This window comes from Canis aureus, chromosome 13 (assembly GCF_053574225.1).
Source record: "Canis aureus isolate CA01 chromosome 13, VMU_Caureus_v.1.0, whole genome shotgun sequence".
Classification (NCBI taxonomy): Eukaryota; Metazoa; Chordata; class Mammalia; order Carnivora; family Canidae; genus Canis; species Canis aureus.
This window is the reverse complement of record NC_135623.1, coordinates 52,765,881-52,791,437: the sequence shown is the minus strand read 5'-3', so window position 1 is coordinate 52,791,437 and position 25,557 is coordinate 52,765,881. Positions and strand designations below refer to the sequence as shown.

General features: G+C 41.0%; 1 protein-coding gene across 9 annotated transcripts in view; it reads right to left on the bottom strand.

Moving 5' to 3' along the window:
* Positions 1–25,557, bottom strand: part of ARHGAP10 (Rho GTPase activating protein 10) — a 326,786-nt gene that overhangs the window by 216,850 nt on the left and 84,379 nt on the right. For 4 of the 9 annotated variants that reach the window (XR_013350990.1, XM_077846297.1, XM_077846299.1 and 1 more), the window contains exons 2-4: positions 14,525–14,692; positions 8,296–8,391; positions 8,161–8,222 (exon numbers count right to left, since the gene is read on the bottom strand). Coding sequence is in view for 8 of the 9 variants with exons in the window: in XM_077846297.1 (XP_077702423.1) it covers positions 8,161–8,222; positions 8,296–8,391; positions 14,525–14,692 (326 nt within the window). In the remaining variant the exon portion in view is untranslated. Of the gene's footprint in view, positions 1–1,257; positions 1,339–8,160; positions 8,223–8,295; positions 8,392–14,524; positions 14,693–25,557 lie in introns of all 9 variants that reach the window. The other 5 variants (XM_077846304.1, XM_077846300.1, XM_077846301.1 and 2 more) reach the window with 3 other exon arrangements.

The window sequence follows — 25,557 nt, the reverse complement described above, 5'->3', positions numbered from 1 at the left end:
CAGACATCTCTAGGTCCAAGGTTAGGACCTGGAGGTTTCACTGGCACCCTAGGCCAGGATTCCAATTTAAGCATGCTTCACAATAACCTGGAGGGTTTATTAAAATACACACTGATGGGCTGCACCCCCAGAATTTCTGATTCAGTAGCTCTAGGGTAGAGCCCAAGAGAGCATTTCTAGCATGTTCCCAGGTGATGCTGATGCTACCAGACCAAAGACCAAGCCTTGAGAACCACTGCCCTAGAGTGTACTAAAGAAAGAACTGCAAGAAAATTTCTCCCAAAACATAAAGGATATTTAGTTCATTTTAAGCAACATACATCATCTTAACATTATGAAATACTTTTGAAAAAAAAAAAGGAAGTTTGGAGTAAAAATCAGTATCAAAAACCCCAAAAGATAAATAACTACATGATTCTGTAAGATACTTGAAACAATGAAAAAATAACGAGAAAGGAGTGAAACAAATAGGCAAGTGTTAAGAAAACACCCATCCTATCTGGCCCAGAACCATCTAAACTGTTAACAAAAAGCCTTTGGTACTGAAAAGCCCAGTATCTTCTTTCTTGGGGCATGAGCTCAAGGGAAATCACCCAGAAAGTGTTCCCTACCCCAGTGTTTTCACAAGAGTAAAATCTATGGAAGATAAAAAAAAAAGAAGATCTCAAAAGCCTAAAGAGTATGTTAAAAAAAAAAAACTGATTAAAATATATTTGATATACCATAAAAATGTTATTACAGTAAGATGAAACTAAAGGCACAATCTTCCCAATGGCATGTAATGCCTTGGATACTTATCACATTTCAAGAACTCATAAATAATGCTAAACACAAATTAAGAAACACTGGAATTCCTAACAGCAGAACAGGGTCATCTTGCTCAAGCAGGGAAAGGGATGTGGCTGGTAGATAAGATGCTGTTGGCATCTCGCCCTGCTCGGCAGTCCAGTGGGCCCCCAGCACCTCGGCATGAGAGGCAAGTGCCTACTATGTACCATCTGGCAAGCTCTACCTTCTCTCTCCAGACATTCCCTCTTCCCTGAAGATTTCCTCAGCCCCTGGGCCTTACACAACTGTCCTGATTTCCTATAATCCCTAGAAACTGAGCAGTAACATTTAGGAAAAGTACAGAAACATAAAGTTACGATAAAACAACACATGTAGACAAGTAAATACAATATGAAGGGCTCTTAAAAGAACATTATAAACGCAACAGCAGTATTTCAAAAGTCCTTAAATTCTTGGACAGCTGCCCACCTCAGAGAAGAACACCATGTCCTGCCATGCCAGAGAGAGCATCTCCAGAATTCTGGCAGTGAAATATCACATAGTACTTGCCTGGGAGAAGATACACAGAAGTGAGCTCAGCAATTCTGGCCACAAACAGCACCCAGCTCCCCAACACGACTTACTTTCACAGTCAAGGCTGGCAAAATAATCAGTAAGAACTGCTCACTTGAAAACAACTACCCCCTGGAGGCACCTGGGTGGCTCAGTGGTTAAGCATTAGCCTTTGGCTCAGGTCGTGATCCCAGGGTCCTGGGATATGGTACCACATGGGGCTCTCTGCGGGGGGCCTGCTTCTCCCTCTGCCTATGTCTCTGCCTCTCTCTCTGTCTCTCATGAATAAATAAAATCTTTTAAAAAGAAGAGAAGAAAAGAAAAAAGAAAAGAGAACTACCCTGAAAAAGTCAATATTGGCCTTTCAAAGGGCATGATACATCCATGCACAGAAATTGGACTCCAGTGCAGGTGTTGGGGGGGAAACACTTTGAGACTTCCTGACTAGCCTTCTTTCCAGTTCCCTCCCCAACAATTGGCTTTAAGAGCTACTGAGACAGACACTGATGGGAAATATGCAAACAGATCCCTCCCTCTTTCCAAAATTCTATCATTTTTCCTCATAGGGAAGAAACTAGTGCTTCACTTCTATCTTTCCTTACTTGGATAACTCTGATTCATCTGTCAACTCAGGTCTGAAATGATGTCTCCAACATCATTTCAACATGCCCTCCCTGAATTCCCTAAGAACTCTGTTACCACAAAGCATGCTTTGGGCAATTTCTCCCAATGGACGGCTAATTATGCAAAGGCAGGAACTATGCCTTTGTCTTTAAAGCACCTGGCATAGTGTTTGGCATGTAATAGACACACACACAGCATTTGCTGAACTATTTATATCTAAGCCTGTTGAAGTACACAGATCAGTCATGTGTGTGTATATATACACCTGGAGCTCAAAACCAAAGAAGAACTTGTTCCTTATTGTTGAGCTTCCAGTCTGAAGACATTCTTAAAGCCCAGTTTCCTATCTTAACATTCATTTAAGAAATGGAAAGCTTTCAGGGTGCCTGAGTGGCTCAGTCAGTTAAGGATCTGCCTCCAGCTTGTTCTCTTTCTCAAGTAAATAAATGAAAGGAAAGGAAAGGAAAGGAAAGGAAAGGAAAGGAAAGGAAAGGAAAGGAAAGGAAAGGAAAGGAAAGGAGAGGGGAAAGAGGAAAGGAAAGGAAAGGAAGGAAAGGAAAGGAAAGGAAAGGAAAGGAAAGGAAAGGAAAGGAAAGGAAAGGAAAGGAAAGGAAAGGAAAGGAAAGGAAAGGAAAGGGAAGGGGAAAGGAAAGGAAAGGAAAGGAAAGGAAAGGAAAGGAAAGGAAAGGAAAGGAAAGGAAAGGAAAGGAAAGGAAAGGAAAAAGGAAGGAAAGGAAAGGAAAGGAAAGGAAAGGAAAGGAAAGGAAAGGAAAGGAAAGGAAAGGAAAAAGGAAGGAAAGAAAGGAAAGGAAAGGAAAGGAAAGGAAAGGAAAGGAAAGGAAAGGAAAGGAAAGGAAAGGAAAGGAAGGGAAGGGAAGGGAAGGGAAGGGAAGGGAAGGGAAGGGAAGGGAAGGGAAGGGAAGGGAAGGGAAGGAGAGGGAGGGAGGGAGGGAAAGCTTTTTAAGTTTTTTGACATTGGTCTTTGCCTTCTGAAACAGATTAAAATTTTTTTCACAGTTTAATGACTGAGTCTTAATGATGAATATCTATATGATGCAACATAATTTAATTTAGGACTTCAGAAAACACTAATTGTTTTTGGTTTTGTTTTTAAAGTAGGCTCCATGCCTAGCATGGAACCCAATGTGGGGCCTGAACTCACTACCCTGAAACCAAGACCTGAGCTGAGATCAAGAGTCAGACACTTAACCAATTGAGCCATCCAGGTGCCCCAATTGCTTTTTTTTTTTTTATTTAAATTCAATTAGCCAATAGTACATACTTAGTTTCAGATATAGTGTTCAATAATTTATCAGTTGAGTATAACACCTTTTAAAGATTAAGCGACTCCTAAGATTTTGTTAAATTCCTGGAACCAACTTTAGAATATTTCTACCTCTATTTTATAATTGTCGTTTTGCATTCCCTTTTTAGTATGTGGCTCTGCAATGTATGTTTTTCATTATGTTACATAAAGATGATAAGGGGTTACTTTAATGATAATACTGATAACCATAGTACTCTTATTTTTTTTAAGTAGCCTCCACACCCAGCATGGAGCCTAACATGGGGCTTAAACTCACGATCCCAGAGATTAAGACCTGAGCTGATATCAAGGGTCTGACACCTAACCAAATGAGCCACCCAGGCACCCCAATGTGTAATAATTTCAAGTAAAACAAGAGTTTTTAAAAGTTCCCAGAATGCACTGGCTCCCATTTTAGCTACTTAAAACCTCCTTCATCTCTTTGTCACGTGTTAGGGATGTATGAACTTGTTAAGCCATATAAAAGGCCCTCCTCTGTGTCTCTGCTCCACAAACTCCAGCTCAAATACAACTCCTTCCACAAAGTCCTTCCTAACAAGTAAAGATTTAGCTGCTTCGCACTTCATGCAACTCCACCTATACCTGTGTTATTACACTTAGTAGAATATATATATTTTTAAGGATGCATTTATTTTAGAAAAAGAGAGAGAGCGAGCAAGCATGGGAAAGAGGGACAGAGGGAGGGAGAGAAAGTCTTAAGCAGATTTCGCATTGAAAGCAGAACCTGATGCAGGGCTCAATCTCAGGACCCTGAGGCCACAACCTAAGCAGAAACCAAGAGTCCTCAGATGCTTAACCTGCTGAATCACCCAGGTGCCCCTTAGAAGAATACATTTTAATTCACTTTTTTACCACTTATTCTCCAGGGCCATACTGAGCACTTCCTAAGAGAGGTATCTTTTCTTCTTCAAAAGTTTAAGGTTAGTGCCTAATAAAGCATCAAAGTTTTCTTTATTAAGTATTCTAAACTATTTAAAACAAAACAAAGGTAGCCATTATTCTATGCAATTTTCGTAGTTAAAATAAGTAACCCCTGATCAAGATTAGACAGAAACACTGAAAAAACATTAATATGGGTTAAATACCAAACATTTTCACTTCTATTATTTTGTTATTTTATTATTATAACTCATAACTCAGGAAGAAGTACTATTTTTTAAAAATATTTTATTTATTTATTCATGAGAGACACATAGAGAGAGGCAGAGACACAGGCAGAGGGAGAAGCAGGCTCCATACAGGGAGCTCGATGTGAGACTTGATCCCAGGACTCCAGGATCATGCCCCAGGCCAAAGGCAGATGCTCAACCACTGAGCCACCCAAGCATACCAAGAAGTACTATTTTAAAGGTCCTTTAAAGCAAATAGGAAAGTATCAGGAATTCTTATTGATGGAAAAAAGGAAAAAGAAAAACCTACAGGTTAAAAAGGACTTAGAAATTTACCAATCAAGGGGTACCTGGGTGGTTAAGCATCTGCCTTTGGCTCAGGTCATGAGCTGAGGGTCCTGGAATCAAGCCCCTCTCCCTCTGCCCTTCCCCCCCCTACTCACACATGGTCTCTCTCTCTCAAATCAATCAATAAATAAAATCTTTTAAAAAAGAATTGAATGCAACATGTTTGGATACAGATTCAAATAAATAACTGTTTAAATGAGTATCAGATTATTTTGAATATAGCCTAATTCTTTGTAATATTAAGAAACAGTACTACTTGGGACACCTGAGTGGCTCAGTGGTTGAGTATCTGCCTTTGGCTTAGGTCATGATCTGAGGGTCCTAGGATCAAGTCCCACATCCGGCTCCTTGTGGGGAGCTTCCTTTTCCCTCTGCCTGTGTCTCTGCCTTTGTCTATATGCCTCTGCCTCTCTCATGAATAAATAAATAAAATCTTTTAAAAGAAAGAAATTACTAATTGCTTGTCTTTAAGTATGTCAAGGATGCTACAGATCAAAAAGAGAGTTACCTTTTACAGCTCTGTAGTAGGGTATTTATAGATGAAACAATACGAGAATGGGCTGTCAAACTAATTGGAGTAGGGAGTGAGAAGTACAGAGAAACAAGATTGGCTGTGTGGCAACCAATTAAAGCTGGATACTGAGTACACATAGTTTAATTATTTTTCTCTCTACTCTTCATACACACTCAAAATTTTTCAAACTAAAAAGTTTAAGAAACAAAATAGCATTAGATATCCCTTTAATTCTATGGTTGGTCATAGCCACTCCCTCCCACTTCGACCCCAAACTGCTTTCTGTCTTTGGACAGTTTCCTGCTATGCAGCAGGAGTTGCTATTCCCACAAATGGGTTGTAACATACTGTCCCATTCCTCCCTGAGGTTCATGACCTTATACAGACAACATCCTATTCCTACTTCTACCCTGTACTGGAAACTCAGCCCCACCAAACTCAGCACCACCTTCAGGGTAAAAGACCCTGAAGATTAAGTCAAGATGCCAGCTACTAATAGCTCTGAGAACCACACTATCTCTATCATCAGATAGCCTGGAGCTAAGACCATGTTCATTTTTTTACCAAGTCAGTTCATCTCAAGGAACATGGAATGCAAACAGAACATCAAGATAGTAAGTAGTCACACAGTATTTCAGTGGAGCTAAAATCCAGCACCAGTCTGCCCAGAACCCTCTTCCTCAAAATGCCAAGATGTCTCACATAGTTCTCAGCAGTAAAGACCTCTACTCACCATCTCAATAGCACCCTTCGCTACTCTCTGACTCTGGCTACTAAACATACCTTATTTTATTTTGTAGGACCTATCACTGCCTGACCTATATCATATGTTTATTTATCATCTCCCCTTCCTAGAACACAACTTCCATGAGGGACCTTGCTTGGTTTGCCTCTGTGTGCTCAGATTCTAAACAGTACCTAGAACACACAATAAGATCAAATGTGTATTTGCTGAATGCTCAGGATCCCAGAAGCACAACTAAATATCAAAGAGGTCTGAGAACAAAAAAGTTGATTCTATAAACATAAACTAAGAAAGCATTCAGACCCACTTAGTATAGTAGAAAGGTAGTGTCACAGCACTATTTTTTATCACATTTAGACATTCCTAAACTGCTGAAAAATCAGTGACTTGGATCACACAAATAATCATTGAACGTGTCATCTATGCCAGTAAAATCTAATGGGACCACAGTACCTTCACCTGCCTGCTACGATATTAACAATATATACAAATTATCTCACGAAATAAGTTACAGTGCACTTTTAAATAAAAATCAGGGCTCTCCCACTACTTCTTCCTCTACTGCAACTCCACGAAACAGAAATCCCACCACTGCCACCACCCAAGAGATTACAGTAACATCCAGGAAGCTGGCCAAAATGGTTGGAGCTTCAGAGTGCCCGGTTCTGGCTCTACCTCTCAACTGCTATGTGATCTTGGGCAAGGAACTATCCCTCAGTTTCAATTGTAAAATGGGAGCCAGTAACAGAATCTATATCGGTTGACTCGAGAATTAGATGAAATATTAGACTAACAACTTAAAATAGTACCAGTCACAGAGTGACACCTACCTTAGCTATCATGATCTATTATTATTATTATTGTTATTATTATTATTATTATTATTATTATTATTACTGGTATAACAACATCTGAACCTACTTGTACACTTAGACTTTAGCATAATTCTAGGTGGTACTCATTCTCAAGGACATAGAAAAAATAGTTTTGTCAGTTTTGTAAAGCCTGTAAAAACTGCTGAGAATAGATAGTATATAATAACCTGGGGGCAATTCTACTGTAAATCTTTGTTTAATGAATGAATAACAGACATTAAGAGGGAAGCTTTTAAGAAAGGTGAGAAAATATTACTCAATTCACTCAAAATCCATTGCTGAGTATTTGTTAAATAAAATCATCCCCTCAATACACCCAGCATAGCATGAGGCATGTGGAAAGCAGCCATTACCATTACTGTTGTGATCACAAATCTCAAGGCAAAGTGAGATTCTAAAGGCTTCCAAGGCCCAAAGTCTCCCCTTCACAACCTCAAAACCTTCAGAAGTATGAGTCAGGCTCTCACATTGCTCTGTTGTCCCTCTACCACTACATTAGCTTTTCTGCCTTTATCTTCGGTACATTAATGTTCTGAGACTCAATTTAAACGAAAATGCTCTACTGCTAACAAAAATCTAGAAAGCACTGCTATAGTTCAACCCACTATTGTGCGAAAGAAACAGGGCCTTGGGACACCTGGGTGGCTCAGTGGTTGAGCATCTGCCTTTGGCTCAGGGTGTGATCCTGGGATCCGGGATTGAGTCCTACATCAATCAGGCTCCTTGCGAGGAGCCTGCTTCTCCCTCTCCTGTGTCCCTGCCTCTCTCTCTCTGTGTGTCTCTCATGAATAAATGACTAAAATGTTTAAAAAAAAAAAAAACACAGAAGGAGAAGGAGAAAAAAGAAACAGGGCCTTGGTCCAGAGGTCCAGCAACTTGTCCAAGATCTTACCGTAGTCAGCACCACTGTGGAACTAGACACCTAGATTCCTGAAATCTTATCCACTACTAAGCATTACTTCATCTGCAGATAAATGCATCAAAACTTCTACCAGAGGGGTGCCTGAGTGGCTCAGTCGATTAAGCATCTGACTTGACTTCAGCTCTGGTCATAATCTCAGGGCCCTGGGATTGAGCCCCCACATCAGGCTCCACACTCAGCAGGGAGTTCTGTTTCTCCCTTTGCCCCTCCCCACTACTCTCTCAAAAAAAAAATATATATATACATATATATATATAAAATCTTTAAAAAAGAAAAAACTCTACCAAAACCATCTTCAAAACACAGATTTTCCCTGCTTAAAGTTGAACTTACTAATTTACATTCCACAACTCACCATAATTTCTCTCTGTTCTTCCAGATTCTTCAAAAAATTAGAAAATTCACGTAAGGAAGCATCTACAAAGAGAAAGGTATGATTACTTAGTAGCCAAAGCGAAGGAAGGCAAATCAAAACGTCACCTTTACATACCTATGCAGCGTTCGTCATCTGTCTCTGCATCACCGATAAACTCAAATTTAAAATCTCTGAGTGAATGTGCAAACTTCCTCTGGGCTGCTGAAAGACCTAGAAAGAATGATTTAATGATTACCTGATGCTTTAAGTCCAGGCTTAGAAGAAATGTATTCCTCCTAAGGTTGCTAGAGCTGTAGTGCTCCCCACTCAATTTATGAGAAAGCACAACCCAACTCCTTTGCCAAGGGGTCCACTGCCCTCAACTTGGCCCTCTCTGGGATGCTTCTGCCTTCGCTTCTATACTCTGGCACAGAACAGGTGCTGAAGAAATGTTTACTCCCTCCCCCACCATCTTCCTCAGAGATGTGACTACCTCACATTGTTCCCATTCCCCAAAGATCTTTCCCTTTCTCTGCTCACTCGGGTCAGAACTTGCCCAATTCAAAAGTTCACACTATGATTAGGAAACACACACACATGATGGTATCTCCCAGGACTGGATGAGAACTGGCTAGATGCCAAGGTTTCAAATATAAAAGTATCAAAGCTCAAAGTCAACCAGTCAGATGCCCTTAACTGACTGGCAAACTCCAGCCAGAGAAACCCAGAAGGATCAAAGAGTTTTCATAGAAAACAGCAGCATGGAGGTAACTAAAAGACAAGCTTAAATGGTAGAAAGAATTCATTCTGCAAAAGACTTATAGGTTCTTATTTTTTTTTTTACTGCAGATTAATAGAAAATAGCAGAAAACTACATTATAGTTTCATTTACCATAGCCAAGACATGGAAGCAGCCTTAATGTACATAGATACATAGATAGCTGAGTGAATAAAGATGTGATTTATATATACAATAGAATATTACTCAGCCAAAAAAATTAATTAATTGATTAATTTTTTAAAAAAAGAATATTACTCAGCCATAAAAAAATGAAATCTTGCCATTTGCAAGAGAGGGACTTAGAGGGCATTACGTTAAGTGAAGTAAGTCAGAGAAAGACAAACACCACATGATATTATTTATATGTGGAATCTAAAAAGAAATCAAACAAAAAAACAAAACAAAATGACTCACAGATACAGAGAACCACTGATGGTTGCCTGAGGGTAAGGGGATAGGGAGGATGGATGAAATAGGTGAAAGGAATTGAGAGATGCAATCTTCCAATTATAAAATAAATAGACACAGGAGTGTATAGCATAAGGAATATAGTCAGTAATATTGTAATCACTTTGGTGACAGATGGTAACTAGACTTATTGTGGCAATCATATCATAGTGTATATAAATATTGAATCACTATGTTGATACTAATACAATTATTCCTCAATAAAAATTTAAAGAGAAGTATATACAAAGATAGAAAGAAAAAAATAATAATGGAAAACCCTACTTCTAAAATAGGGCAACATTTATCTTATGGGCCATAGACCATGCTAGGTGATTCTTGTTTATCTCATTCAATACTCATATATACAATAAATAAAGATTATCTTCATTTTACAATGGGGTGCTAAAGCTCAGAGATGTTAAATAATTTATACATAGTAGCACAGTTACTACAACAGCAAAGGCTTGATTCTATTCCAATGCTATTTGCACAAAGACATGCCCCAGCCCAGATATAATCCTACCACTGGTCTAAAGCACTTTCTAAGAAGCTGCTCACTGACTCCTGTACTCCCCACACTACTTGTCTCAGTACCATGAATACTGGCAGACTGTGTTGAAGTTCCACGTCAAGCACACTGAAAAGTTGAAAAAAATAAAATGCAATCATAACTGCTGGTCAGAGTACTCATGCAAAAAAGAAATATGGACAAGAAAGGGAGGCTAACAATGTAAAAAATGAGGGCTGTTATTAATGTGATAGTAGAAGAAATTTTCTCTTTTTTACTTTTTAAAGATCTTATTTATTTATTCATGAGAGATGGAGAGAGAGGCAGAGACATACGCAGAAGGAGAAGCAGGCTCCCTGAAGGGAGCCTAATGTGGGACTCCATCCCAAGACCCCAGGATCATGACCTGAGCCAAAGGTAGACATTCAACCACTGAACAACCCAGGTACCATTCTTTTTTATTTTAGTCATTGACTAAACAAGGAATAAAAGCAAAAGATTCTTACTTTTACATTAGAAAACGCTACCTGATTTTTTTTATTTATTTATTTTTTACTTTTGCCAACTTTTTACCTCAGATCATTAAGTACAAAGGCTCCCCAGTGACTTCCTGGACAAGCTTTCTCTCACTTCTCAAACTCTCTAATAATGCTCACCAGCTCTTTCAGCTACTGTCATGGCTTGGTTTTCTCTCTTAAATTTTTTTCTTAACAGACTATATTTTTAGAACAACTTTTTTTTTTAAAGATTTTATTTATTTATTCATGAGAGACAGAGAGAGGAAGGGGGAGAGAGAGAGAGAGAGAGAGAGAGAGAGAGAGGCAGAGACACAGGCAGGGAGAGAAGCAGGCTCCATGCAGGGAGCCTGACGTGGGACTCGATCCCGGATCTCCAGGATCAGGCTCTGGGCGGAAGGCGGCGCTAAACCACTGAGCCACCCCGGCTGCCCTATTTTTAGAACAATTTTAAGTTCCCAGTAAAATAGGGCAGAAGGCACAAAGATTCCCCTGCCCCCACACAGCATAACCTCCCCCTATTATCAACATCCCTTGCTATCATGGTTTTTGAAACTTCATTCTTCCTCTATCTAATTCATGTTTAGCTTGTTCTTCTCAAATCCTCTTTCTCTTTAAAATAAAGAAAAGATTGGGACTTCTGAATGGCTCAGGGGTTGAGCGTCTGCCTTTGGCTCAGGGTGTGATCCCAGGGTCTGGGATTGAGTCCCATATCGGGCTCCCTGCGAGAAGCCTGTTTCTCTCTCTGCCTGTGTCTCTGCCTCTCTCTGCGTATGTCTCTCATGAATAAATAAATAAATCTTTAAAAAAAATTGAAAGATGTAAATATGAAAAGCTAAATCATTAAGACTTTCAGAGGATCGTAATTTCTTACCCTTGGCGTACAGAACAAAACTACATGCCATAATGTAAAATGTGATGGACTACAAGCACAGTGACAATTCTCCATCCCTTCTTATAGGTGCCTCTCTTTTTCATGCGACTCTGTAGCTCCTCTAGTAATTGGTGGAGTCTCCCTTCCAACCCCTGAATCTAGGTTTTATGGCCACATGATGTAGTGAAAGTGACACTGTGTTAATTAAGAGCCTCCATCTCCTGAAACTTTGTACACCTCTGTTCAACTCTCTTGGAACTCTCTGGCTTCCATGTGTACAAGCCCAAACTACCCCTTGGTTGGTCAAAGACTTGTGGCCCGGTCCCCCAACTCACACCCCACTGGTCAGATAGCCACCGGCAGAAGCAGAGCTTTCCTGCCCTCTATGCAGAAGCTCACCCAGACAAGCGAAGTCCAGACTGAAATAAATAAATGGCTGCTGTTCAAGCTGTTAGGTTTTAGGATGATTTGTTACAAAGCAATAGATAAATTAATAGAAAGATGAACAGAATTTGTGTTAAATTTTAAAAAAATTTTAAGACATAAAAACATGAAGATAAGCACACACCTGGGAGGTATAAATAACAGCTATAAATTAGTGAGGCATAAATTCCAATTAAAAATCAAACAAAACACTTGAATAGGCCCTTCACAAAAGGAACTAAAGGAAATCTAAATGGCCTAGAACCACATGAAAAAGATGCTCAAACTCATTAGTGGTAATTAGTGAAAATGCAAAATCTTAACATACATCAATATGCTCACCAGACTGGCAAAAATTAGTCTGGCAAGCCCAGGTGTTAGTATAATTCCTTACGAGGAGCAACAGAAATCTTCATACACTGTCGGGTAAGAGTAAAAATTGGTATACTTACTTATGTACTTTGGTATTTTCTAATAAATTAGGTGACATCCTACAACCTTCTAAGTAAATTCCCAAGATAAACTCTTACACATGTGCACTTGTAGAACATATACTAGAAAACCCATAACAGAACAATCACAATAATAGCCAAACACTGGAAAATAACAAATACCAATCAACAAGAGAACTGAAAATTACAATATATTCATACACTGTAGAGTGAAAATAACTATAAATTCACATGTCAACACAGATGAGTTTCACAAGTTGGACAGAAAGAAGCAAGTCACATACAAAAAATACACTGTATCGTTCTCCCATATAAAGTTCAAACCAAGCTACACTATATTTGGGGTTGCATATATAGGTCATGAAATTATAGAAAAGCAAGTGAATCATTACCTCAAAGGCCACACAATGCTGGGGGCTGAGGAAAGTAAACAGAAGGTGACAAAGGGATTAAAAGTATTTTAGTTTGTAAGCTAGTGGTGAGGCTGTAAATATTTCCTTTATGGTTGTTTAAAATGTACATTTGTTGTGTGCCTGGGTGGCTTAATCACTTAAGTGTCTGCCTTCAGCTCAGGCCATGATCACAGGGTTCGGGGATTGAATCCTGCATCAGGGTCCTTGCTCAGCGAGAAGTCTGCTTCTCCCTCTACCCCTCCCCTTCTGTCCCACTCCCATGCTCTCCCGTGTGTTCTCTCTCTCTATTAAATAAATAAAATCTTTAAAAATAGATAAACTTTATAAAATAAAATGTACATTCGTTGTGTATGCTTCTGTACTTTTTGCCATAATTTCACAATCAAAAAATAAAATTTTTTAAACCATAGAAGAGTAAAAACCTGGCTATTTAGACAATTCCAAAGCAACTTAGTTTCTATTGTAATCCAAGCAAACTTATAATTATTCTTTAAGGTTTAGCCACACTGGTGTGCTCTTGGTCACAAATGCCACACTCATTCCAATGTCACACCCTTAAACCTGCTGCTCCCTCCACCTAAAACACTCTTTCCCCACCCACACCGGGCTGCTCCTTCTTAATCCTGATGGCTTAGCCCATACAGTCCTCCTCCCTACCATCCCCTCCAAAGCAAGGTCCCCTGCAGCCCTAAGTCTCTCTCTAGCCTTTGCCACTTTATTTATCTTCATAGCACTATCTGAAACTACCTTATTTAGCCAAAACTTACTCAGAGTCATCTATTTTCCCCGCTCTACAATATCATGTCATGTCCCTGAGGCAACAACTGATAGTCTTGTACTTTATTATATCCCTAAAACAGGGACCACAATAAGATTTTTCTTTTGCATTTCATGCACCTATTTCAAGGTATTAATAGTGTGTGGGCTTATCATTTTTAGTAACTTATATTATTCCATTTTGCTAATGTTTGCTTTTCGGTTCTCAAGAGAGGCAGGTACATTGGTTCCATTTATGTGTACATCTGTGCTTACATATGTATATTTACTTATATATATATATTATACACATTTTATATATAATATTTACATAATATATAAACACTGACATAGATTATACTTTTCCCCTCGGGAGCTATTTCCTGCAGTATTTTATCCAAATCACCAGATCGAAGTATACTTTAAAGTCCATATTTTGGGACGCCTGGGTAACTCAGTGGTTGAGCATCTGCCTTTGGCTCAGGGCATGATCCTGGGGTCCTGGGATCGAGTTTCGCATCGGGCTCCCCACGGAGAGCCTGCTTCTCTCTCTACCTATGTCTCTGCCTCTCTCTGTGTCTCTCATGAATAAAAAATAAAATCTTAAAAAAAAAAGTAAAATAAATAAATAAATAAATAAATAAATAAATAAATAAATAAATAAAATTTTTTTAAAAAAGGGAAAAAAGTCCATATTTCATATGGCTGGGCAGGATGCTCTCTAGAAAGTTAAAATTTAATAGTTTCCTTATTTTTCTGTTAAAGATTTTATTTATTTATTAATGAGAGACACAGAGAGAGAGGCAGAGATATAGGCGGATGGAGAAGCAGGCTCCACAGAGGGAGCCTGACAAGGGACTTGATCCTGGGACTCCGGAATCATGACCTGAGCTAAACACAGATGCTTAACCACTGAGCCACCCAGGCACCCCAGTTTAAAATGTTTTTAATGCAGATTAAATTTGGGTTTATTTGCACAGCTAATATATTTCTCCCTATGTAAATAGCATGCTTTTCTCTCTTAAGTACCAAATATTATGGTCACATTAATACTTCACTTTAAAATAAATCATTCTTCCTTTCTATTGACTTTCTTCTGGTGTTACTGGAGTTCATTATGCAAAATTTTTGTTGTTTAAAAATTTGGCCACACCAAACCCCATTCCTTTTAGGAATCACAAAGTTGAGGCACCTAGGTAGCTCAGTTGGTTAAGTGTCTGCCTTTGGCTCAGGTCATGATCCCAGGTCCCTGGGATGGAGCCCCACATCGGGCTCCCTGGAGTCTTCTTCTCCCTCTCCCTCTGTCTACTGTTCCACCTGCTTGTGCTCTTCTTTTCTCTCTCTGTCAAATAAATAAAATCTGTAAAAAAAAAAAATCACAAATTTATCATGTTTCCATCATTTAGTATATTTCAATTTTTTTCTCCCATGTAGTTTATACTTTCATAGCTATCTTCTGCCTTTTCAAACATAACATAAAACCCATAAGACAGTTCACCACATTTCATACAGTTCATCAATCAAGCACAAAGATGCTCTGTGGAAAGGATAATGTTTTCTCTTTCCAATATTACCACATATGAACCTCAAGCAGTCTTTAGTTCTCAAGTTACAAAAGCTGGCAACATTCCTCTACTGGAGGGAAGAGTGGCCGCTGGATGGGAATACCTTTATTGAGCACCTACTCTATGCTGACTGACAAATACTACTTCATTTACTCCTTATAATTAGCCTGGAGAGTAGGCATTGGTGTCACCTTATTTTACAAATGGGTTAAGTTCAGAGATAGATTAGTGACTTGATCAAAGTCACAGACCTCTTCAGAGTACTGGTAATAAGTCCTAGAGGCAAATATCAACTCTCTGGTCTTTTAAGCTTCTGTCAATGTCCTTTCCACTACAGCATTCCAACTTTCAGAAGACAACATTCTTCCCTTGCCAGGATCTCACCCAGTTATCCGAATGGCTCTAATGAAGATTTTTTTTTCAAAGATTTTATTTATTTATTCATGTGAGAGACAGAGAGAGAGGCAGAGACACAGAGAGAGAAGCAGGCTCCATGCAAGGAGCCCGACGTGGGACTTAATCCCAAGACTCCAGGATCATGCCCTGGGCCGAAGGCAGGCGTAAAACCGGTGAGCCACCCAGGGATTCCCTCTAATGAAGATTTCTAACTAAACAGAAAAATCACATATATGTGGCTCCATGCCCCCACCTTCTCCTCCTGACTAATTCCTGACCACCGTGAATGAAGTACCTTCAAGGTACACAAAGAAAGCACAACTAACCTAAAAGAATTAATGTGATTTGCATCCTTTCAAATGAACTTGCCACTTCCAGAGTCACCCAGACTAGAATTTGCAGGTCTTCAATCCGCAGACAAATGGGAGAAAGCACAGGCAACATAACCCTTCCCAGGGTTAAGAGCAGTGTGAGAGAGTAGTTCTATTTGAGACCTGGTGAGTTCAAGATGTAGGGCAGCATGTGGAGAGATGTAACCACAGTTTAAATCCAGGTTCAGAGAGCCTCCAGACACGGGCCCAAATTGCCAAACTCACGCTTGCTGATTTCACAGATGAGGAAATTATTGTTTGCAGAATATCCACCTATTAAGAGTTTTCAGTTCCGACCATGAACTCTGAGTCACATATAGGCACTCAGAAGGAGTGAATGGGAAGCCTCTCTGCTAGGGTGGCTGTAGTCTGACTGTGCCTCAAGGCAGCCCTCTGCATGCAGTGGAGCTGCTCAAGTTTCAAGCCTGGCTCTGGTAACAAGGTTCAACTACTGTCTGCAGCAACTCCTCGCACCATCAATCAAAGCGCGAATGGGGCTGCTTGAGGAAATGTGGCATGTTCTATAATTCTGGGCTTGAGAAGAAAAATGAAATCACAAATAAATGTGTCTTTCTTACTTGCTAAATTTGAAATACAAGACTCTGCACAAACCATATGGACTTCTAAAACCTTTTTTCAAAGAGGCAAATTGCACCTAGGTGTTCACATTCCTTTGCATGTAGAGACCCAAGTAACTAGTTCATCAAGTATGCAAAAGTTCTGCCAAGGGAAGCTCTGCCACCCATTCTGCACATCAAAACATGTAGCAAAATTCTTCAGTGTTTTATTTAGAGGGGAACAGGGTACAGATTCTAAGAACTTAATATCTTTCATGCCAGATTCATGCCAAGGAAATAATGCTGAAGTTAATCCAACTTAACTTGGAAATGAAACAAAATTCCTCTCGGCCTATAAACTGGCTTCAGATTTTCCTTCATGTTTTCCAGATTCACAAAACTGGCAGCAGCACTATATACAAGAACAGCAGTATGGCCTCTCTGTACGAGTTAAAGAAGAAAGTAAATAACTCACTTTATAGATTGTTTAAACGATGCAAACATCTTATGAGCCCAAAATGCATTACTGGACTAATTGAGGCCTGAAAGCCAAATCACAGGCAGTTCTAGGAATAGCTCTAGGGCCAGCCCCATCTCTGGAACTCTTGCATTAAAGGCATTCCTGGCCCTAGCTCTCCAATTCCACCCCAACTGGAGTGTCTGTTATAGTAAGGTCATCTTCATCATAGAAGAAAGCAGCTTCTAAAGGCCCTAGAGTATTCTAGCCCTGAATTGACAAATCAACGGGGTAGAAGAAAATAAGACGAGTCCACAAAGATGCAATGCCTCAGAACAAATGCATAAACCTGGAGTACAAGTCCCAAGATGTAATAGGGCACATAACAGACAACCAGATTCTGTTAACCAAAATAATTAGGAACAACGCTTAAGAAGGGAGTGATCTGAACACTACAGAGAATCCCATAGGCAGGTCCACACTGGAAACCATTACCTTACTTTTGCTATGCCTTATTCCAAGCTTCAACTGTTCCGCACACATTCACTCAATGCAAAGAGTCTACGCAGGCTAGGTTCTGTGTACAGAGAAAATACCTGTCACTACAGGCTATAAGATGAGCAGGACATGCTGGCAATCACCTAGCCTACCAGCTTTCAAACTGTCTTTGGCCACAGATTGAGCTATTCAAAGAAAATCTTATTTACAGAGAGAAAAGAAAAATTAGCCGACACTTCACGTATTAGTTTTCTACTGCTGCTGTAACGAATCACCACAAATTTAGTGGCTTACAGCAACACAGATTGATTCTTCTAATCCTGTAGGTCAGAAGGCCAAGACTGGTGTTACTGGAATGCATTCCTTCTGGAGGCTCTAGGGGAAAATCCATTTCTTTGCCTTCTCCAGGTTCTGGAGGATGTCCAAATTCCTTGGCTCAGAGCCCTCAGCCCCCTGTCACATCACCTCCACCTCTGTCATACATCTCTGACTCTTTTAATGACTACTGTGATTACAGTGGGCTCACAATCCAAACCCAAAATAATCTCCCCACCTCTAGCCCTTTAACTTAATCCCATCTGCAAAGCCCCTTTGCCAAGTTAAATAACATAGTCGCAGATTCCAGGAATAGAAAGGGCCATTACTCTACCTACCATACCTTATAATATCAGGTACTTTCCTAACCACTTTACATTTATTGATTCCTTTAAGTATCCCAACCACTCTGAGAGACAGGTACTATTATCATGCCCACTTTGCAGAGGAGAAAACTAAGTCACAGAGAGGTTAAGCAACTTGCCCAAGATTATACAACTGGTAAGTAGTTGAACCAAGAGAGAATCAAAGCTGCTCAGGTAAAGGTAGGATGAAGATCCCTTTCAGCTGGTCCCCCTCTCCCACAGCGTGCTGTCCAGTGAGAGTGCACCCTGCAGAAAACCCAATGTGAAAATCACTGACAGAGTCTCTCACCTTCACTATACTGTCAGGAAATGAAAGCATGACTCTAAACAACTAGCTCAATGTCACACACCTAGTTCAAGGAGAACACTAACTAGAATCCAAGTTTTAGTACAGAATCTAGTTTTAGCATAACCTGTAGGCACACCTGTTAGGGAGGAATACATGGTCCAGCAGTTGGACAGTATGCCCACTGAGAAAGGCTGCAAAGCGGAGTGCATGCATGCATACATGGGGAAGGGGATCAAGGTGAAGTGCTTAAGTATGAAAAGGAATACTAAGACCAACACACTCCCAAGCTCCACCTTCTCTAATTACAATTCATAGAAAATAAGAACGGCTGATGGGCTGACAAACATCATAATGACAGGGCTGCATGCTACTGTTTGGATAGCTTAACATTTCCAGGTAAGTACATAAATCTGAGCATCAAAAACCAATGGCCCCATGAACTTATTTATTTGGCCACCCCTTTCGTTACAATTTTAATTCGAATCTCTCAAATCCTGCAGTTATAATTGGTCCCACGACTGCCTACATTTGCCTCACATACATAAAAAAATATCTTCCTGGCCCCTGGAGCCATTGGGATTCCAAGTCCTGGCCTAAATTAAAGAACATCAGCAGGGAACATAATTTTAGAGACAATCTAGACTAACGATCCTATTTTACAGATGAGGAACTAAAGGCACAATACGCTAGAGGCCGTGTGGTTTATGAAAAGGAGACAAGCAGGCCTGGCTTGAAATATTAGCTCTGCCGTACCCCCGGTGTGGCTCTGGGCAAGACACGTAGTATGTATCAGACTTCCTGTCTATAAACTGTAAATACCCAGAATGTCACATCTAACTAACACGTGACCTCTCACTTTCCCTTCTAGAGCAATATGCTTGAGCCAGAGCCTTCGCTTCCTACACTGGCAGGTGTTGTAGCACGTGACCCAACCCAAACTTTTTCAGGGCTAAATTAATAGGGACAGAGAGGTGACCCAAGAGCAACCCCCATAGGTCAGCCAGAGACACAGACACATGGAATGTGTATATACAGAAAGAAAGAAATGAAGTAAAAGCCACAAAGTGTTAAACAATTGGTCGGTCTACGAAAGACGAAAGGACACGTAGGATGCTCATTAGTCTATCCTTGCAACTTTTGTAATACATATTCATAAAACAATTAGCAGAAAAGAATACAATGATCATAATGTATTAAAATGAAAGAAACAAGTACACCCACACACATCCCTGAATCAATGAACCATTTTGTTCTCCTTTGTCCCATCTGCCCTCATCTTATTCCTATACTTGCAGGAACCCAAGCAGCCAGAATTCCAGTGTTCTTTTCTCAGCATCTCATTCCTTATTCTACGCATCCACATTCTACTCGTGTTGTTTATTTATCCAAATATTTGCCAGGCAGTATTCTAGACACAGAGGTTACTGCAACAAATAAATCATACCAACCCGGGTGAGAGTGGGTACAGGCCAAGGTGAGATGGGAGTAGAAAGGGAGTAGAGAAGACAGATAATAAAACATAAATTACTGGGAGCAGATAAGTGCCATGGAGAAAACTGAAGAATGGTTAAGGAAATGGGAATGCTTGGGGAGGGAGGCTGGGCAGATCTCAGTGGATGGTATAGAAAAGATAGTACCAAAGCAAAGACTTGAATGATGCAAGGAGCAAGCCACACAGATCACTTTCCACACAGAGATCTGCTGTAGGACAGCAAAAGGCTGGTGTGGCTGAAGCCGATGGAGGGAGGGACAAAGAATGCAACAGGCAAGAAAGAGAAAGACAATTGAAGCCAGTTCAGAAAGGACTTGAACTTCTATTATAAGATGGGGAGCTTCTAGAAGGTTCTGAGTTAGGGAGGAGGGGTAGGATCGAACAATTAGCAGCATCACTCTGGTTGCTGTGCTGAGAACAAGAGGCGCACAGCAGGAAAACAAGTTAGGAGGCTACTGCCCTGATCCAGGCCAGAGAGGACAGTACCTCTTTAAAGAATTTCTGGAAACTGCCAACGACTGGTAAGATTCTGGAATCTCAACCTAATGAGTTGAGGGGTTTACAAGCAAAAACTTCCCCAAGGATAGCAATCATCTTTGAAACCTCTTGGCTTCAAAGCCAAGATAGCCTGCTTTCTAAATGCTTAAAATTAGTAAAATGTTCTTGTTCCCCTGTATAATGGGTTCAATTGTGCCCCTTGCACCCATTCCCGTATTAGAGTCCTAACCCTCAGCATCTCCGAATGTGACCTTATTTGGGGAGAGGTTCTTAGGTATAATCAAGTTGAAGTGGGATCATTGGGGTAGGCTCTCATCCAAAAGGACTAGTGTCCTTATAAAAAGGGGAAATGTGGTCACAGAAACACACATAGAGGGAAGACAAGGTGGAGAGACAAAGGAAGATGGCCATCTATAAGCTAAAGAGAGTGGTCTGGATCAGAAGCTTCCCTCACAGGCCTCAGAAAGAACCAGCTCTGCTGACACCTCAGCTGGGGACTTCCAGACTTCAGGGCAGTGAGACAAGAAATTTTGGTTATGTCAGCCACCCAGTCGGGGGTACTTTGCTATGGCAGCCCTAGCAAACTAATACATCAAGATTATTTTTTTCTCTTTTTAGAAAAATAAGGTAACCTGGAGGTTAAAAGTAATATAGACATAAGAACATCACTGGCAAGTATTGTTTTATAGACCAGGGACTTAAGCTCTGTGACAGACAATATTACTCAAACATTCTGGTACTGAATACAGTAACTCAGCAAACAAAGTGACTTCCAAAATGTCCTAAGAAAGGGGAGACAAAAAGAAAAACAAAACTACATATGGAGATAATGTCAAGACACGCTACCGTGTTAACCACAGTAAGGCCCAAAGTAAATACTAGCAGGGACCGACGTGTTGGGTGTTGATCTGGTTGATGAACGTGAGCTTTCCCGCCCTTCTGCCATTGGAGCATCACCATGTCACAGCACGAAAGAGAAACTCAGTTGCCAACCAAAGCCCAGTGTTACTACGTAACTCTCATTTCTCTCAAATGCTTTAGCCAGTTATTTGCTTTAAAATAATATTTACGTAAAATATGACTCAATATAAGGGGGACAGCTAAAATCTCTTCCATTGTGTCCCAGGATGAACCAGGATCACAAAATCTAAAAGGAATGCCACAAGAAATGCCCCATGACTTGCAGCAGTCACTTGGCACAGCCCAAGATGTCATACAAACTTCGAGAAGATGTGATAGTTGCCCTAGGGAGTCCATGACCTCCATCAGGGAGAGACTGCCATGACATCACATACCACACTGACACTGAGGAGTCCAGGTCACACACCCTACAAGAGTTCAATGGAAAACACACTTGAAAAAATGTGAAAGTCATCAGGAAAACACAGCATGAAATGGGCAGCTTGAACAGGGTCCAAGAAAGTGGGTTAAATTTATATCACTGTAAAAAAAAAAAAAAATTATATCGCTGTGAACCACAGAGGAGACGTTTGAGTAGGAAAAAATGAGGGGACTCCTTCAGAAGGGGACGAGAAAGGGGATCTAGACTGCACAACCTATGTACATTAGGGCCTTCTGAATACAAGAAATACACTCAAATAATGAGAATACAATAGAAAAGAACCTAGGGAAAAAAGTAAACAACACATCCCGACGGCACTTGCAGCACAGCCTGCCGTGGGATCTCCTCTCGGGGCTGCTGCCATCAACACCATGTGGCTTCTGAGTGTTTTACCTGTTCTCTCTCTCACTTTCAATGGCTCTGTTTTCTTTTATTTCATATCAATTCTTGCTGTCGGAACTGCTGCGTCCTCAGGTTTGCTGCTGCCATGTCCCTGACTGGGGAGGGGTGGGGGTGGGGGGCCTTCACTGCCTTTGCGTTAGCAGATGGCATTCTTTGAACTAGAACTCTTAACTGCTTTTCCCTTATTTCCCAAACTAAAATTCTCAAGAGAATCAAACAGGTCTGGCTCATTTTTCCCCCACAGAAGGCCATGACAGAAGTAGTGTCCCACACCAACCAAGTCAGCAGCTTAGGGACAAGGAGGGAGGTCACACAGTCCTCAGGGACCTTTGTCCTCACCAGCGGCTGTGAGCAAAGCTATTTTTTCCCTATAGGAGCTGTGAAGTAGTTAGCAAATGCCAAGAGTGACAATGTGGATACAAAGCCAAAGAGGACAAAATACATCCTTTAAAGGCCAAACTTACTTCTGAAGACTTTACTATGTTAATCATAAAATTCCACAAAATGCCCCTAGAGGCAGAAACCAGTCCATCTGAAAAACTGCAGTAGCAGGGTGGGAGCCTGAGATAGGCCATTTTAACATAAGGAATTATGTTCGATATAAAGCAGTTTTAACACTCCTAATGGACTAGAAAATGGGTTCAAATCCAGTGCTTCCAAACAGCTTAAATGTGTGCAACAACCTTCTAACAGTTATGTAGCACCTCCTATGTGCTGGTCGCTCCAGGGAAGTACTTTGCATACATTAGAGTTCATTTCATCCTCACTACGCCCAGTTAGGTAAGCTTTTCTTGCACTGTATTTTAGAGACCAGCACCAGCAGACACAAAGGGGTCACGCTGACTTAGATGGTAGAGCAAGAATTTGAACACTGGAGACAGCTTTCCATCTAAACAGTCACAATATGCTGCCTCCCCATAGGGAAAACTACAAGATCCTTTCCTTACAATGCCCTTATGAGACATATGTAAATCATCCAAATGTCTTGATTTTGCTGGAGTGTTGGAGGAGGGGTCAAGAATTTTTTTTAAAACGGTTTGTGGGCATCCGCAAGCACTGTGTGACGGCCGAGCTGGCCTTTGCGCCTGCAGTCAGGAGTCTAGACTGCGGGAGCTCCCAGGGGACCTGCAGGGTTACATGCAGGTGAACCGCTTTGACCTCTCTGGGATTGACAGGTCAGACTCTGACCACATCAGAGGCCTGAACACTGAGGAGCTCTGTGACGAGTGGGGAGGCAAGAATTGGGAGCTCCTGGACAGTGTCCTGCAAGCAGGGCTAGAAATGGAGCTGCTCTGACTATAGAATTTCTACCCACACCACTGCAAGCTGGCAATGTGGGGCACAGGCAGCTGGAGAGGCTCCCGCACGGAGGGACCCTGAAGACAAGGCGATCCTTCCCAGTCCCTGGGAGTCCACCACTGCAGTCCTGTGGTGGTAGCTGGAGGCTGCCCTGGGACCAGGGCACCCAGCAGGGCTTATCACAGGGGCATAGCCACTACCTGTGCCTGGCCCACCCAGAACACCACCCCCTCATGCCTCTCCCCAGATAGGCAGCCTTCAGAGCTTGTTGGGACCCGGGATTTGGTCCCCACACTCTGTGCAATGATTACTGTGAAATTTTGCCATCGTGATGACATCATTTTTAGGATTTCCCAAAGTTCTGTCTTTTTTTTAGTTCTGGGGAAAACAAAAGTTTTGTGAACAGCCCCTAGGAAAGGAAAGTAGCCCAAGAAGGAGGGCAGGATAAGAAAGCTATGCAGGGGAACTCACAGCCAACAGGAAGAAGGAAAGAGCAATTGGAAAAGCCGCTCCTAGAAAACAAGCGCCAGCTGGGCGATGAGAACTGTGAGGTCTGCTTCTTGGTTTCATGCTTCCTTAAGGGCAAGGTCAACAAACACCAGGGTCCCAGACAGCAGATCAACACAATCCAAGCCTCTTCGGCCAGCCAGACACAAATATGGGCCTCCTGAAAACTAGCCATGTTCAAAGAGGAAAGAGGTGTTATTTAAATAAATAAGACACATGGTCAACTTATAAATTCACTAAAAGCATGAGAAAAGCATAGAAGTGCACATAAAACAGTTTGAAAGCTAAGCACTCCCCTCCCAATCTTAACCAATGTTTTTATGTTTCATTTTTCTGTATTTTCAAAATGTTCCCCATTTAGCATAAATTACTTTTAGAATCAGGGGAAAAATAAAGCCAAAACAAAACAGAAGAATGGATGATACGTGATCATCAGGATAGACTGGCAGGGTATAGGACAATGTGGCTGTAACGGCAAATTTTGTGTATGAACTTGACTGAGCCACAGGATGCCTGGATGTCATATCAAATATGACTTCTAACTGTGTCTGGGAGGTGTTTCCAGAAGACACTAGCATTTCAATTGGGAGACTGAGCAAAGCAGATGGCTCTCCCAATGTTAACTGACATCATCCAACCACTAATAAACATAAAAAATTCAAACTCAGGATGCCTGAGTGACTCAGTGGTTGAGCATCTCCCTTTAGCTCAGGGTGTGAACCTGGGATCGAGTCCCGCATCAGGCTCCTTACAGGGAGTCTGCTTCTCCCTCTGCCTATGTCTCTGCCTCCCTGCATGTCCCTCACGAATAAATAAATAAAATCTTGAAAAAGAATTCAAATTCACTAATAATTATAGAAAATTTAAGTAGTTTTTCACCTGATGGGCAATACTATTTTAAGGAAATTCAGTATTTGCAAGCATATGGGTAAATAAGCCCTTTCATGTATCAGTAGGGGAGAAAAAAATAAAGAATCTGCAACCACTGCTCATTGTTACTCCTCCTCACCCTCAAAAGAGGGAAGAATGCAAACAACCTGCCATGGCAGCCAACCAATTTCCTTTTTATCTCTAAAAATGGACAATATAGGTGCAAGATTTCCAGAGAAAACACTCAGATAGCGAGCACAACTACTGTTAATAACTGAGGTCCCAATCTCTGAATATTTGACTTACTTTACAAAGTAAGGTTCGTTGTCCCTCAGAAAAGCCTCATCACAAAGCTCCCTGGCCTGTAACAGAGCATAGTAATTGACCACGTCAGACAAACTGGGGCTCACACACTAGCGTCTCTGGTGACCAGCTGGGTGGCCCTGAGCAGGTGGCAGCCCTTCCAAGCTCCAACAACTTGGGAATAATACAGGGTTTTATATAACAAATTGTTGTAAAGGAAAATAATGAATCAAAAGATTACTAAGTTGTCCTGTCTGGGTGACAGAATGGTGGCACCGGTTTTGTTTTGTTGTTGTTGTTGTTTTTTTTTTTTCAGGGGAAGTCAAGAGAGGAAGCCAAGTAAGGTAAGGAAACAACTGCATTTCAGATATTTCATGAAGTAGCAGATGAACTACATAGAAATTCTGCAAGCAGCTGAAGACAAAGGTCAAGCCCAGAGATCCCAACTGTCAATTACGTGCAGAAAAGTAATTGAAGTGAATTTTCCTTGTTAGAAGGAAAAAGAGAAAATGTAGAGCTGAAAATACAGAGGCAAAACATGAAGGATACTCACAATGGAGCAGGGGGAGGCAGAAAAAGACAAGACAGAGTAAAGATAGAGCCAAAATGAGGTACGAGGGGTGTGCAGAATCAGAGAAGACACAAAACTGAGGATGCTCAGAAAGTGCCAAATGTTTTGCAAGGCTGGGGATTTGGCCA